The 16,741-nt window shown below is 34.8% G+C and overlaps 2 protein-coding genes across 3 annotated transcripts in view; one reads left to right on the top strand and one right to left on the bottom strand.

Annotated features, from left to right (window-relative positions):
• The first annotated feature begins 1,440 nt into the window (after window positions 1-1,440).
• On the top strand, window positions 1,441-11,063 carry si:dkey-23n7.10 (SPRY domain-containing SOCS box protein 3). 2 transcript variants are annotated; one of them, XM_056461857.1, is made up of 6 exons: window positions 1,441-1,615; window positions 1,872-2,039; window positions 3,444-3,575; window positions 4,983-5,173; window positions 5,344-5,476; window positions 10,080-11,063. In XM_056461857.1, the coding sequence occupies exons 2-6, from the start codon at window positions 1,880-1,882 to the stop codon at window positions 10,091-10,093; spliced, it is 630 nt and encodes a 209-aa protein (XP_056317832.1). In that variant the 5' UTR covers window positions 1,441-1,615; window positions 1,872-1,879; the 3' UTR covers window positions 10,094-11,063. The 2 variants fall into 2 exon arrangements, with proteins under 2 accessions (XP_056317832.1, XP_056317831.1); XM_056461856.1 differs by lacking the exon at window positions 10,080-11,063 and having other exon boundaries at window positions 5,344-5,780.
• arhgap1 (Rho GTPase activating protein 1) overlaps window positions 7,994-16,741 on the bottom strand; it is a 25,896-nt gene continuing 17,148 nt past the window's right edge. The window contains exons 9-13 of the mRNA XM_056461855.1: window positions 13,986-14,062; window positions 13,799-13,876; window positions 13,572-13,700; window positions 13,346-13,449; window positions 7,994-10,350 (exon numbers count right to left, since the gene is read on the bottom strand). Coding sequence (XP_056317830.1) covers window positions 10,180-10,350; window positions 13,346-13,449; window positions 13,572-13,700; window positions 13,799-13,876; window positions 13,986-14,062 — 559 coding nt within the window. The 3' untranslated portion in view covers window positions 7,994-10,179. The remainder of the gene's footprint in view (window positions 10,351-13,345; window positions 13,450-13,571; window positions 13,701-13,798; window positions 13,877-13,985; window positions 14,063-16,741) is intronic.

The raw sequence follows: 16,741 nt of genomic DNA, 5'->3' as shown, positions 1-16,741 counted from the left end.
TAAAATCCCTGTAAATCTCAGTGCATAGACAATATAAATCTAACTTTCAAGAGTTTACCCTTCACTAATGATGGATTATAAAGTGTGTTTGGCGTGCTGTACCAGTACAGAGCTCTGAGCTCATAAGATCCTCGAGCCCGGGGCTCCCTACTAGGAAAGTTTGATCTTAGGTAGATCCCGAGAACTCCCCTGCTGTTTGTAGCTAATGTACAATTAGGGATTGCTATGAAGAGATTTACTAGGAGCACGTCTATGATGCAGATTTGGATTAGTCAATTAACTTAAGTCGCATGCTTTTGGGCGGTGGGAGGAAACTGGGGGTACCCACGTGAGCACGGGAAGGACATGTAAACTCCGCACATGTTCTTTCTGTGAGGCAACAGTGCTAACCACTGGGCCGCTATGTTGCTCATCTAGGAAAGGGGGAGTAGGGGTGGAAGGGGGGATTCTTCAAAACGAAAATGACTGTGGTATGGAACTTAGGTTATTTATGAAGAAATTGCCTGATTGATGAATTACGAAGGACCAGCAGTGCAGAACCAGCTGTGATCCTTTCGAAATTAGTTTATAAATACTCCACTTAGATTTTTTAAACTTGAATCAAACATGACATTTAGTTTGAAAAAGGAAAGTATAATTTTTTTTGCTGTTTTACTATCAAACACTCCTTAATTATATAACAGTTAAACATTATATGATTCAAATGTTCCAAAACAATGACACCACATTTCATTTACACAGTATATTATCATCAACTAATCTTGCTCAGTTTATTGATTATCAAGCATGTGCGATGAAAAATATAATTATTCTGAAAAGTCTACTTGTATAACCACAACAAATAAATTATTTAAACAGTTGAATTTACTTGCTGTATATAAAGGGATAGTTTACTCAAACATTTGAATTCTGTCAACATTTACTCACCTTGTTGTTTTACCCTACTATGGAATTCAGTGGTTACAGGTTTTAATATATTCCTCCAAAAATATTGGTCAACAACAACAACAAAAAGAAAGTCAAACTGGTTTGGAACCACTTGAGGGTGAGTAAATGATGAGTAAATTTTCATTTTTGGGTGAACTATCCCTTTAGGGTAAATATATTTACCTAAATTCAGCAGTAATCCTTTACACTTATCGGTGAATATGTAATTTAATTACAGTAAGTAGTTGCTTTGACATATATGACACTAGTTACACCCAACACGCTGACGCCGTTAAGAACATTGTGTCTCCTTGAGGCAAACGTTGAGGATCCAGTAGCTAATGAATATTCGTTAGCTTGACAAATCTCGGCCAATAGCATGGCAGAGGCTTGGCTTATGAATATTAATCAGGGCGCGTTACTGAAAGACTACTGGCACACCAGCAGCGGCGTTTTAAAAATTCATGTGCACCATCAACACAAACACGCCCATGTTCCATGTTGGGATGAACCCAGTGTCGTTTGACAGCAGTTGTGAAATGTTTTTCTATCGTCCAGCTGTGTGAACACCCATACACAAAGCTCTCAGTGGCAGTGCAGACTTCATTTAAAAAGCGGGTTTCAAGCTCCAAGAGAGTCTTTTCTCTTTCAAATTATACTTCGAGTCACAGAACTCCACGTACGTTTGGTAAGTCACGTATGTTCTCATTATAGTAGCACCATAGGGACGTGGTGTACGCTATGCTCCACGTCTGAAAGGTCTACAAACTTTGAAACTTCAAGAAATAGCCTCAATCACTCAGCATGGAGCAGTCATAATCTTTATATAACATATGTGTTGCTGTTACTTCACTGTTAATGTATTTAATAATGATACATGTTAAAATGAGCGTACATTATTTTTGACCGTATAGTGACTGGTATATTTGTTTTGTTTTGTGGAGGAGAGTAAATGTGTCACTCACTCAGAGGTCACTGTCAGGAGAGCTGGGAATGGGACCCGGACAGTAAATCCCCTGATGCTCATGTGTCGGTGTGCCGACAGGCCGTGTATTTCCACATCAGCCCTCTGCTGGACAGTCAGGGCACTGCAGGCGTCAGAGGCACCAAAGGTGAGAGGAGGATACCAAATAGAGAAAATGGCACTGTTTGAGCTGATCTCGAGTCAGCTTGTTGTATTATTAAAGCACATTCTCACATTTAAACAGGTTTACACTATTTTAGGAGAAGTGTTGGTAACTGGTTACATTCAACAACATTACGTAATTTAGTTGCAAAGTAATCCAATATACAGTTGCTGAGAAAAAATGTGTTGGCCTAAATAAGAAAATGTTAACAAATACAAGGGTGAACATCTGAGTATTTCCTGTTAAAATCTGAGATATGTTGAATAATATGAATTTTTTGCTTTGCCTTTTTTAAATTTATTTAATATTTTTACAAAATGCCTACTATCATTTATTATAGCAATACTATTCTTATGCTTTTGACTGTTTTATTTGTTTGTTTGTTTGTTTGTTTGTTTATTGTAGTTGAATTTGCCGTTCAAAATATCCTATGCTTGTTTGGTAATTGTTTTATTTCCTATTTGGATTTTTGTATATGCTTAATTTTATTTTAGATTATCTACGATTAAGTTTTTTTCCAAGGCATTGTTAGATGTTATTGTTGTCATATCTAAGCACAGATTTGGTTTCAAAAACAGCATCACTGCTATTAAACAATTTTTTCTTAACCCAGAACGATCTCAAAGTTAAAAGAGATGCTGAAGTCTAATACCTGTTGTTTTTTTTGTTTCTTCTTCTTCTTCTTCTTCTTCTTCTTCTTCTTCTTCTTCTTCTTCTTCTTATTATTATTATTATTATTATTATTATTATTATTATTATTTAATTTAAGTGAGAATAAAAGTAATCAATTTCATGCTCCTGTAAGTTTAACTCTTTGAAAGTGATTAATGTTTGTTAGAAAGTTAGAAAAAGTAATCAAATCAAATGCAATCCGTTACATGACTGTAATGATGCAATTAAAATAGATACTCTGCTTTTTAATGTTAAATAGGTAACTTTTAATCTGTAATCTATTACATTCTTAAAATAATCTTCCCAACATGGTTTTATGAGTATATCAACGTTCAGTGATAATATGTTGAACAGTAAGTGTTTGTAGTACTCCTGGCTAAAGTTAATTTTTAACATGCCAGTGAGTCATTATTAGCTCTCCAGCTCACTGTAAAAAACGCTGGGTTCCACACAATTCCTTCATGTTGTCCCAAAACAAATTAAGTTAACTCAATTGTTTATACAAATTGAAATGGATTGAACATAAAACAATTAAGTTGTCCCAAAAAACTTTAAGAATTGTGCTGATTCAGCTCATTTTAAATAAGTATTTTGAGGAAGCTGCAAAAACATTGTTTTTGACTGTGGAGCGTTGTTGTGTTCTGGTTCTGGTTGTGCTGAAATTGCTAATGTTGAATTACCACTTGATTACTACAGAATAACACATTTCTGCATTAGGTTTCACTCATGGTGAGCATTACTGGGAGATTGAGTTCCTCGAGCCTCCTTATGGAAGCTCAGTGATGGTGGGGGTCGGTACCCAAAATGCACTGCTGCATACAGGAGACCAAACGTTTGTCAACCTCATAGGTAAGTACAGTCTTGTTTCTCATTTATTTGATCACATTCATTCATTCATTTTCTTTTCAGCTTAGTCCCTTTATTAATCTGGGGTCGCCACAACGGAATGAACTGCCAACTTATCCAGCATTTGTTTTATGCAGCGGATGCCCTTCCAGCTGCAACCCATCACTGGGAAACACATACACACTTATTCACACACACATACACTACGTACAATTTTGCCTACCCAATTCACCTGTACCGCATGTCTTAGGACTGTGGGGGAAACCGGAGCACCCGGAGGAAACCCACACATATGCAGGGAGAACATGCAAACTCGACACAGAAACGCCAACTGACGCAGCCGAGGCTCAAACCAGCGACCATCTTGCTGTGAGGCAACAGCACTACCTACTGCGCTACTGCATCGCCTGATCACATTCATTCCTCCCATATTTTTAAAAGTCAATCTGTACTTATTTTGAAATAAGGAGGTAATTACACAGCTCAAAATGTGTTATATGTAGAGTTGAAGTCAGAATTATTAGCCCCCCTTTGATTTTTTTTTTTTATTCTTTTTTTAAATATTTCCTAAATGATGTTTAACAGAGCAAGGAAATTTTCACAGTATGTCTGATAATATTTTTTCTTCAGAAGAAAGTCTTATTTGTTTTATTTCGGCTAGAATAAAAGCAGTTTTTAAATTTTAAAAAATCAATTTTAAGGTCAAAATTAAGCAAATTTTAAGCTATTGTTTTTTTCCAATAGCCTACAGAACAAACCATCGTTATACAATAACTTGTCTAATTACCCTAACCTGCCTAGTTAACCTAATTAACCTAGTTAAGCCTTAAAATGTCACTAAGATGCATAGAAGTGTCTGAAAAATATCTAGCCAAATATTATTTACTGTCATCATGGCAAAGATAAAATAAATCAGTTATTAGAAGTGAGTTATTAAAACTATTATGTTTAGAAATGTGCTGAAAAAAATCTCTCCATTGAACAAGTTGTGGGAAAAAATAAACAGGGGGGCTGATAATTCTGACTTCAACTGTATATTTACATATATACATAGATATATATACATACATGATATGAATATGTAAATGCATTCTAGTTGCTTCACTGAGTACTGTGAATTCAGACATATTTCTGCTGTCACATTCTATTTTTCACTTACTTTATAGTGGCGAAGTATGTGATTTTTAAACACAGCCAGTGTGATATAGCTTCAATCATTTGATAGGATTTTAAAAGCAAGCAGTGAGCAGTACAGGTGGATCATTCTTTATCAAACAGGAAATTTGTCCCTTCAATGCCTCTCAGGTTACCATCAGAGGTTAAAAAAGTAAAGCATACAAAGGACCTATGCTTTGTTTGAATGATGGAGGCTGTTTGATTGTTCTGATGGTCTTGCTTCTTTTTTCAAAGGCATGGACAGTGAGAGCTGGGGTCTGTCATACAAAGGCTATATCTGGCATAATGGAAGGAGCCGGAAATACACAGAAGCTTTTTATGAAAGAAACACTGTCATTGGGGTTCTGCTGGACTTAAGAGCAGGAACACTGACGTTCTCCCGAAATGGAGTGAACCTTGGGGTGGCCTTCACTGGCCTGAAGAAGGTAATATGATGTGTTTTACAATTATGCATGCATTTAGGTTACTGCATGTATGCAATTTTTGTTCTTTAAATGCAAAGCTACAGTTTGTTTTCTTGTTATGGAAATAGCCATAGAAGCTGGCATGGCATTAAACAAACAAAATGCCGGTGGAACTTTTGTGTTCTTTGCAGGTCGGCAAGGCTTTGTATCCTCTGGTGAGCTCAACTGCTCCAGAAACTGAGCTTCAGCTGGGGTTGAGAAGCCAGAAAATCTCCTCTCTGCAGGAACACTGCATACACACCATCACGCAGTCTCTTTCACAAGGTAGACGTGCAAAGGAACTGCCATTACCCACATCTCTGCTCTGTCAAATACACACACATGCTCTTTTATAAGCAGGTCGTGACCTGTTTCTGATTTATTTAGAAAATGCCAAATAACAACACAGAACCTCCAGTGCAACAGATGCGTTTTACTATGCAGCTTACCTCAAATATTATTATATATTTTAAAAATGTCAATTGAACAAAAAAGTGTTGTTCAAAGATTTGTAACCCTTGTGTACTGTTCAAATTTACTATAGTAGCCTTTTATGTTAGGGAGGAAAACATCCACTGAATTAAACTGATGTAAAATGCATCAGATAAATATTTTTATTATAATTTTTTTAGCATAAATCTGTTAATCAATCTCAGTCCTGATCAAAACTACTAAATGTTTTAGAAAGTGACAGGATTTAACCTTTTTAATTGCTAAGTTCATAAATGATGTCACTGATTTGGTAAAAAATAAAACACAAAATGAATTATTTTCAATATAAAAGTAATTGTGGACTAGACTTTTGTTTACCTTTTCTCACAGTCTTGGACATGTAAATGATTAGTAACAACATTGGCTTTGATGTATTGTTAGATTTTCATTTTTTCTCCCTAATTTACTGTTGGTTGCTGTTTCTGCTCCATTGACTTCCATTATAACCACATTTGATAGGGCTATAAATACACAGTCTTTGTTATTATTTACTCCATGTAGTTCTGAGAGCTGAGATGCATATTTTGATTTTCTCAGACACATCAAGGTCTGTACAAAGGTCACAATCAGTCAAAAACAATGTTCAATCAAAAAACAAAACAAATGCAATGTTGTTTCACATGTCCAAGACTTTAATAAAAGGTATAAAAAATCCAGTCCACAATTACTTTTATATTGAAAATACGTCATTCTGTGTGTTTTTTCCACCAAATCAGTGACATCATTTATGAATTTGGCAATTAAAGAGTTAAAATCTTGTAATTTTTGAAAACATTTAGTAGTTTTGATCAGGACTGAGGTTGATTAATAGATTTATGCAAAAAATTGAAAAAAAATATTCTGACGCATTTTTACAGCAGTTTAATTCAGGGGATGTTTTTATCCCGAACATAATAAAAGGGTAGTACATTTGCCCAGAGTGTATTGTTGTTGTTGTTGTTTTTTATTTAAAGGATTTTCTCAAAATATGTGTCTAAACAAGATTTGTCACCAAAAATCATTCTGCTAGCTAAAAGAAAAAGTTATGGCCAAATGAAGACTCAAAATCACCCCAGAGTGGATGAAAATATTTTCAACAGCACATAAGGGTTAAGTACCAAAATAAAAGTGCAATACAGCTTTAATTGTAAATACTGCTTTACAGCCAGTTCCTAGTACTGTCTCAGAGACAAAATCTTTTTCTTTTTCTATTTACAGAGATCAACTAAAATGTCAGAGCAGAACAAGAGAGGCATATTTCAAACAATAATCATTTGATGACACATTAAAATCCTTTTAAAGGGATAGTTCCAGCATAAAGGAACATTCTGTCTCTCTGATTGTTCAAAACACGTTTGAGTTTGTTTCTTCTGTTGACCAAAAGGAAAAAGTCTAGAGAATGTTGGAAAAAAAACAGCCCTTAACTTCCATTGAATTTTTTTGTTCCTATTATGGATGTTTTTCATCCAGCATTATCTTGTTTTGTGTTCAACAGAAGATGGAAATTCATAAATAATAACTTGAGGGTGAGTAAATGGTGAGAAAAAGGTTCATTTTTGGGTGAACTCTCTTTAAGGATCACAGAGTGGCCTAAAAATACTAGTTATTTTGTAAAACCTATGGTTCCCCATTTCTCAACAAAGTTTTAAAGTTTAATATAATCTAAATTAAGGTAAATAGAATTTTATATTTGTATTTTATTGTTGGTTACCTCGAATGGCGATAGAACATTATTTTCTCCAATTATGGACATTTTTTCATCCAAAATGTTTTCTTAATCATTTAATTGGATTAAATCTATTCTCTGTATTTATAAAATTACCTTTGTAACTTTAACTTAAAACAGGATGTCCTGGCTTTGAGCCATTTAATATTTAATTGTAAGATATGTAATTGCTCTCTGTTGACTTTCTTTCTGTAAATGTATTCCTGTTTGTATTCTTATAATGTATGTGCCCTTTTTAAACTCTCTAGAGCAGGGGTGTCCAAACTTTTAGCTCCAGCTTTCCTCAACACACCTGCAAGGATGTTTCTAGAAAGCCTAAGAGCTTGATTAGCCAGCCCAGGTGTGCCTGATTGTGGTTGGAACTAAACTTTGCAGGACACCGGCCCTCCAGGACCAAGTTTGGGCACCCCTGTTCTAGAGAATGTTGGTAGCAAAGATTTGCTAATGTAATTCCTTGATTTAAAACATTTGACAAAAAATTTTGATACTTCCAATGTATGGGATAAGACAAGTAAAAAAATAATAAAAATGAAAATGTGAAAAGGGTATTTTACTTGCTCACTACATGGGTTTTTTCCAAAGACAATAAAAAAAAAAAATCACGGTACACCATCTCTATCAATTTATTACTCTGAATTCACAACATGATATACAAAAGTACAGATTTCAAAAGCACAGAATACATTTTAACAGCCAAAATGGAAGAAAAGAACCTTCACAAAAGAAGTAATGCAAAGTTCCACCTGGAAACCAGAAATGCACGTCTACAGCACAGGTAAACAGGTCGATGTTTGGATACGCACACAACAAAATGGCACAAAGTTCACAGATCTGTCCAGAGAAGGGGAATCAACAGCTAATATAGATCATCGCCAGTTCACTCCAGTAAGGCACACAGACACTTGGGTTTGAGGGAGCTTGTCTAAAACTATTTAAGCCACTGGTCCACATGTCAATGCTCAACGGATGGATTGACATGAACAAGACGTTTACAGTAAACAGTTACAATTCAAATATCAAGGCATATGACACACTTAACTCATTACTGATAAATAATCCGTACCCAAGTACCTGCTTTATGGTTCTTTTGGACGTCAGACCCATGAAACAAACCTCCTTTGTGTGAAATCCAGACCGTTTGTGTCCATTAATCAAGGAATTCATGCGAAGGGAAATGTCGACCTTCACTAACAGAGCCCTGTGATAAAACTGCTTCTGTACTTGTGGTTTTTTTCTTTTTTTATGTACTCAAGACACTGGTAATAACTCATCGCACTATGATATGTTTCCTCACAGATAAAACCACAATTTTACTAAGAGGACAAAATGTCTTAAAAATTGTTCCTTATATTTTTTTTTTATTTAGCTGACTCTTTTAATGGCACTGTCCCCGAAAGGCAGTACGTCTTTTAATTATAAATAAAATTGACCACACAAGCATTTAACCATATAGTCTTTGGCCAAAATAAATATGTCTGGGGGTATTATTACAACAGCATTACTGAGAAGACCACACATACACACAAAATACACACATACAGAGAGAAGGGGGCATGTTGGCAGAGATATATACATTTATTTATATTAGGGTTGTCACGATACTGAAATTCGATACCAATCGGTACTGAAATTTTAAAAACACGAATATTTGTCGAGCGCATTCTTAAACAGCGCTGATTTGACATTGTGTTCACCTGCTCAACAGAAATGACTGTGATTGGCCGTGAAGGTCATCGGTTCACCGAACTCACAGCTGTTTACTGAACGTAACCACAGATACAGGGACACTGGAGCGTTTCAAAGTCACGTCAATCAGCTGGTTTGTCTATAAGCTGACATCATGGCTTTAAAGCGCTCCATTGTCCCTGTATCTGTGGTTACACACAGTAAACAGCGGTGAATTTAGTGAACCGATGACCTTCACGGCCAATCACAGTCATTTCTGTTGTCATTAATCACGTTAACACAATGGCAAATCAGCTGCGTTTAAGAACGTCCTCAACAGCGCTTAAATGTTCGTTTTGGACGTTTTGAAAAATTCCAGCACCGATTGGTATCGAATTCCAGTATCATGACAACCCTAATAAACATATGTATATATTCATATAAATAAAAGAATCAGGTTATGATCAAAGAATTATTAATACCAGAGTGCTTCTCGCAATCCGATTCGGCATCAGGAAATGTTTGCTGGCCATAAAAGCATCTGCCCTGTTCCTGGAACCACTGAGACATCAAAAAAAAGATGAAAGACTACAGGAAATAATAATATAATGATATGATCATATAAATGAAAGCTCTTGGAGACAATACATAACATCACATACTAAATGCCATAAGAAGCGAGTTTAAAATAAGTGTTTCAAGTTTGAGTAGTAGTGCTTTGAACTTGTCCATAGCTTTGTGCAAGCTATGGCTTACAAAACGTGTGCATTTAGTCTAGATCTGACTTTCTTGGATGAGCTACCACAAAAGAACGAAAAATAAAAACTCTTTGTTTGTTTATTGATCAGGTCTCTGCTAAAAGACCGTATAAAACTCGTGTGCCTGCGCAGTACCATTATGTCTGACAGCAGCTACGTGAGAACAGGAGACGATTGTCGAAATTTGATCACAGCCTAAATTTGAGTGAAAGCTTGACTGCTCTGTGCCCTTCAGGATCCTTTTTTTCTTTGTTTGTTTTTTGCGTAGCTTCACCCAGTTAAAATACTCATGCTTTTGGCAATACTGAGGGAGACACAAAGGATGGGACACACCGTAGCAAAACGGAGTGAAAACGTTCTCCTGCTCCTCACTGGATGAAGACGTCCTGATGAAGGTCGAGCAGGACGCGGGTGAAGTTGTTGATTGGTCCGATGGCGCTGAGGGTCATGGAAGCGTCCTGCGCCCACAGCAAGTTGGGCCCAAACACAACGGCCAGATTGGCATTGGTCATCTTATTGACTTCGCTCTCAGCAGATACCTGAAGATCCATGACAAAAAACAAATACTGAAGTAAGAAAAAATATGGAGCAAGTCTACTGTTAAATTTATGGCCTTCCTGAATAGTTATTGGCTAATTTTAATTTGTTTAAGCCCTATGCAGACAATTTTTTTTCCGAGGGAGATTTAAAGGGCACCTATGATGAAAATCGACTTTTGTAAGCTGTTATGGACAGAACTGTGTGTAGGTATAGTGTGTCCACTGTCATATTGCAGTGATAAAAACCCAAAGTCTCTTTTTTTTTAATTTGCTGACATTAAAATAGGATCCAAATCCCCTTCCATTTTGAGGCCCACCGCAACGTGATGTAAAAGTGTGGTTTTCCCCACCCACCGAATTGATTGACAGGCGCCATGTTTCTATAATAACATGTATACACAAGTCCCAGAACATTTTTTGCAAATAAACTGGGGTTAAAATATCTGTTCCAACTCTCTGTGATTTTTATAAGTGTGTAAGTGTTTAAAACTGAATGTTTGTAATAAAGACAGTAAAATTGATATGTAATACTCAACCAATATAATCACCACAGCCACATGGTGTCAATAAACGCGCATATAAATGTGTGTGTGTGTGTGTGTGTGTGTATACACTGCAATGGGCCCTTTTTGTGAGACTCATCATTTCAGAAAGGCTTGAAGAAACTCCACCACAAATACATCAAATAAACTTAATCTGTATTTTTGACTAAAGAGCTGTATTTCTATCTTCGTCTGAGTCTGTCTCTATCACTGACTGCTGTTTATCTAACGTAACGCATGATGAGATGCAGACATGCACAGGGGAGGTATAAGGTATAATAAATGATCTGATGGGTATTTTGAGCTGAAACTGAAACTTTACAGACACATTCTGGACACACCAAAGGCTTATCTTACATGTTGTAAAAGGGGTAAAATATGTGCCCTTTAAGGCATTTCCACCATTGTACAAATCCATAATGTTGCCATTTTACTCACAATCAGTGTAAAATAAATTCCTGGCTGAATTTTCTACTGTTTTTTGACAATCACCAAAGTCGTGTGGTGATTTGGTGATTATGGCTTTAGTGAGCAAATTGTTTGATTTAAAAAAAAAAACTGTGTGGGTGGGAAATGGTAAGTTTGGTTTAAAGGCTTTAAAGGCTTCGTTCACTCCGAAATAATGTCATTTCACCCACATTGCAGATGAGATTCCATAGCACTTTGGTTTATCTTCAGAACACAAATCAAGGTATATTTAATCAAATATGAGAGATTTAGGTGCCGTAATTGAAAGTCTTTTCACCCAAAAATGAAAGTGCTAAGCTATGCTTAGTACATAGAATTTTATGTTTTTGAATTTAATGAATTTTCAGCTTAGAATTTTTTTTCCAGGTCAGTCCTAATGATATCCTACCAAAAATAATTAAAAGAATTATAAAAATGTATGCATGTATATATATATATATATACATATACATACACACATACATACACACATATACACACAGTTGAAGTGAGAATTATTAGCCCCCCTGAATTATTCGCCCCCCTATTTATTTATTTTATTTATTTTTTTCCCCAACTTCTGTTTAATGGTGTTTTTTCAACACATTTCTACACGTAATAGTTTTAATAACTCATCTCTAATAACTGATTTATTTTCTCTTGATGCCATGATGACAGTAAATAATATTTGACTAGATATTTTTCAAGACACTTCTATACAGCTTAGTGACATTTAAAGGCTTAACTAGGTTAACTAGGCAGGCTAGGGTAATTAGGCAAGTTATTTTATAATGATGGTTTGTTCTGTAGACAGTCGAAAAATATTTAGTTTAAAGGGGCTATTAATATTGACCGTAAAATGTTTTTAAAAAAATTAGAAACTGCTTTTATTTCAGCCGAAATAAAACAAATATGACTTTCTTCAGAAGTAAAAATATTAGCAGACATACTGTGAAAATGTCCTTGCTCTGTTAAACATCATTTGGGAAATATTTAAAAATCAAAAAAAAAAAAAAAATCAAAGGGGGGCTAATAAGTCTGACTTCAACTGTACATATATATATATATATATATATATATATATATATATATATATATATATATATATATATATATATATATATTTTTTTTTTTTTTTTTTTTGTAATAATTTTTTCAGGGTTTTCACCTTCAATGGATTGGACAGTAGAGAGTATTGACAGGAAAGCATGGAGAGCAGAGAGAGGGGAAGGATCAGCATGGGACCGCGAGGCGGGAATCGAACTCGGGTCGCAATAAGCACCGGAGTGCATGTGTCGACTAACTAACCACTACACCACTGGCGCAGAGAAAGATATATTTAATTGTTTGTTTACATAATTAAAATACATATGTATTATTTTTCATATTCTAAAGGTGACGTAGAATATTTTATTAAAGTCTTGCATGAGTCTTTGTGCAAAAAATAATATCAGTCTTAATCTTAAAAACAAAACTACCACTCACTCACATTAAAATATCTCAGCATGTACATAAAAACAAACTCTCCTGTCCAAACTAAAATATCCATGTATTTGCAGGTACGTCATTTTAATTCATTTGGTCTGCAGTACACAAAAGCAGAAAACAGGAAGAAAATGATTATTTGCTCAACCGGTCAAACTGGAAAATATGAATCAAAATATATTAAATTTGTACATTTTATGTAAACTTTGAAACCTTGTACACAAAATGAGCTTATTAATTAAGAATGTAGGACTTTTTGCTAAATACCGCACTGAAAACAAATATTGGCATTAAATGGGTTTCAATGGGGATATTTTTGTCCAGAAGGTTTTTGTCTTGTTTTTTGTATCTACAGAAGTAAATAATAGATATATGAAAGGAAATCTTATGACAAAATAAACATTAAAAATTTAATAAAAACAGCTGTTTGTATCAGCACACCAAAACAATCACAACAAACAAACAAAAAATGCACAAGGGTTAAATTAAAATCCCTTATTGTCGATTATCATTTCCTTTACCTGAGCAAGGAACTGTACAAGAAAGCGCAGTGATGCATAGTTCTCGTCAGGGAGTGACATCAGCATGTTCTGAATCCTTTCTGCCTGAGACTCGTTGTCAACATCTGAATTCACACAAGGACCACAGAAAGTAAATTAGTGTAACAGTGTGTGTGTGGCAAAACATTTGCAAAGAAATGTTTAGTGAGGCTTCTAGTGTTAAGAGGTATTGTGTTTGTGTTCTCACTGTGGAAGTTGACAATGTCGTTGTACAGCTGGTAGGTGAGCAGCGGCTCTGGCAGTTCTCTGAGGAACATCTTCAAGATCACCGCTGCCAAGTGAACATCTTCCAGCTGAGAGAAATTCACTTCCTCTCCTACAAACACACACAAGGGCATTGAATGCTGATCATTCTTATGAACAGGAAATATCATGTGAGACTTCATCCCTATACAGAGCATTTCATGGCTTTACCAGAGTTATATTTTGCCTTGACATCCTTCACCAAAGAAACATTTGCAGAACGCCGGAATATTCCCTCTGTCTGGAGACCTACAATGAAGATTAAAGTAAAAAAAATTATGTAGAAAAACCAGCTATGACTAGGGCTTTAAAACACAATCATTTAAGGTCAAATAGAATAGAATAGTCAAAAATCTACCATTCTCCTGCAGGAATCCAATAGTGTCACGCATGACTAGTGGAATTCCCTCTGAGTCTGCTGCCCTGTGTTTCAATCTGATTACAAACACACAAACACACCCATATCATAAGCAAAGCAGCTCTAAAAAAAAAAAAAAAGAAAGGAAAATGATCTGAAATACAATAGAATGGTCACTCTGAACTTCAATCAAAATGCTGGAACATATTAATGCATACAATCAAACCTTTTTTTAGTGGTTGGGAAATAAATCTTTGTGTCTTCTCCAAGAATATTTTGGTTGTGTTTTGGCTTGCCATCTAATATGGCCTGAAAAATATGTGACCAGAGCAGGTCATTTGAACATTTTCTGGAGTAATGCTGCTTTTAAATTAAGGAGTATAAAATTTGTTTTATTTTTTCACCTCTGAACCTTGATTGATAAAAAAACTACTCAGGCTCAAGTATATTTATGTTATTGTTTATTTGAACATAAAAACCAGCACAGCATAAGCACTCACATAGAAATGACGCATATATAAGCAAGCTACATAAGGAACTCATTCTACTATTAGTGAGCTACTTGGCTATCTATTAGTTAAATAAAACAATTAATAAATGAATAAGAGAGAAGAATGATCTTTTAAAACTCGGAAAAAAGCCAATGTTGATTCAGGTTTTATTACAGACTCCTACAGACCGTCTTTCTTTCTTTCTTTATTTTTTTCTTTCTTTCTTTCTTTATCATTTCTTTGTTGTTTGCTAGTTTGTGTGACCCATGCTTAACATGTCACACTCGTTATGACAGCCAACTGTTGCTTCACGCTACTCCTACACCATATTTACATGCCTAAGCAGCTAAAGTTACTTTTCTCCATTTTATGACCAGACATGCACAGGAAAATGATGCATGTTTGCAATTTCCTGCGAAATCTGGCACAAGAGGTGTAAAATATCATATAGTCTTACTGTACAGTTGTAGGAGAAGACATGAGATTTGTAAGATGAAATAATGAATTAATTTAGGGCAGTAGGAAACCTATGGCTTGCGAGCCACATGTGGCTCTTTGACCAAAAATATGTGGCTCTCCAGCTGTCTCCCTTCAATAAGATTTTTGATTCCCGCCTCGTGTTCCTATGCCGATCCTTCCCCTGTCTCTGCTCCCCGTGCTTTCCTGTCAAATACCCTCTACTGTCCTATACATTAAAGGTGACCCCCCCCCCTCCAAAAAAAAAAAATTATGTTTTACAGTTTAAAAATTATAATTAGAATTACTAAGTTAATTAATGATGAAATGAATTATTATTGTTACTAGAAATCAGTTTCCTGTTGAAAACACAATTGCAATTCCTTTTTATTGTAATTTTTTTGTAAAAGCAAAACTAATAAGAACTCTAAAAGAACTTTAAAATAAAAGGATGTTTTGACCAATGCGCATGTGCAACATTGTGAATAAACTTACTATATGCTATTTGCTTTATAGTACTAATGTATACATCTATATAGTATTATTGCATGGTCTGTTGAAATTCTTAATTCTGATTGGCTGGAGGGTGTGCGTTATTTTCATTGAAACACACAGGTATTTCCAGTCAGTTTTGATCGCAGTTCGAAATAAATGCGCTTCTCCCAAACATGTAGTTACCATAACAACTTGCATGCGTTGCAAGGGAGGAAGAGGACTGTTAATGGCGGATGGGAAATCCACAAAATTAGATAAATACTTATAAATTATGCTACAAAATCAAGTTTTAAGAGTTTTTCAAGTGAAAATATAGTTATTTTAAAGTCAAATCGGCAGTTAATGTATAAGGTTAGTGTGTCTTTAAAAATGTTGAAAGCTCTGCTGAACGGCTAATAATATCTAATCTCTGTTGTTAAAATGTGATATATAAATAATCTTTGGTGTATCTAATCATCAGTCTTTGGACTTGTGAACCTGTTATTTTTTCTCTAATTCCCAGGGAAATTATTTCTGAATTTTTTGGCAGATAGCAGAGATAAGTTTTATAATTTATTTATGACCGTAAATAATGTAATATTACACTGATCCTGCGTGTTTGGCTAATTGCTTTTGTTTTAAAAAAGATCAATAAAGCAGAATGTTCTCTTACCTGTCCTGATATGTTTTTTCTTTTGCAAGATTTCCCTAACTTACATATTTACCAGCAGAAATTTCTGAAATAGGCTTTGGCTGCTTTCTCTTGAAAATGCCTATGTGCCCTTGAATTGGTGCTCCATACAACTTTGTGAATGTTTAATTTCATGTGTATAGATTAATGTGTTATTAGTAATCGTAACGATATTATTCTCAAAGCAACGATCGCAGTCTTTTTGTTAGATCAATTCCGTGATATCAATTTGCAGAGCCTAATAATTTAATTTGAAAGAGGCATAATTACATATAATTACATATTTACATTATTTCCATAACCTCTTAAGGCCCAAGATGTTTTTTTACATAAAGTTTTTTTTCTCTATGCTATTTGGGCAAATTAGAACTTAATTACAATAAAAACCTAAGTATCATCTATTGATATGTACTTTTAGAGAAAAATGATTTCCATATACAGTTGAAGTCAGAATTATTAGCCCCTTGAATTATTTGCCCCATTTATTTTCCCCCAATTTCTATTTAATGGAGAGAAGATTTTTTCAACACATTTCTACACATAATAGTTTTAATAATAACTGATTTATTTCATCTTTGCCATGATGACAGTAAATAATATTTGACTAGATATTTTTCAAGACACTTCTATACAGCTTAAAGTGA

The sequence above is a fragment of the Danio aesculapii genome, chromosome 7 (assembly GCF_903798145.1).
Source record: "Danio aesculapii chromosome 7, fDanAes4.1, whole genome shotgun sequence".
In the NCBI taxonomy this organism is placed as follows: domain Eukaryota; kingdom Metazoa; phylum Chordata; class Actinopteri; order Cypriniformes; family Danionidae; genus Danio; species Danio aesculapii.
This window is presented reverse-complemented; position numbering and strand designations above follow the sequence as displayed.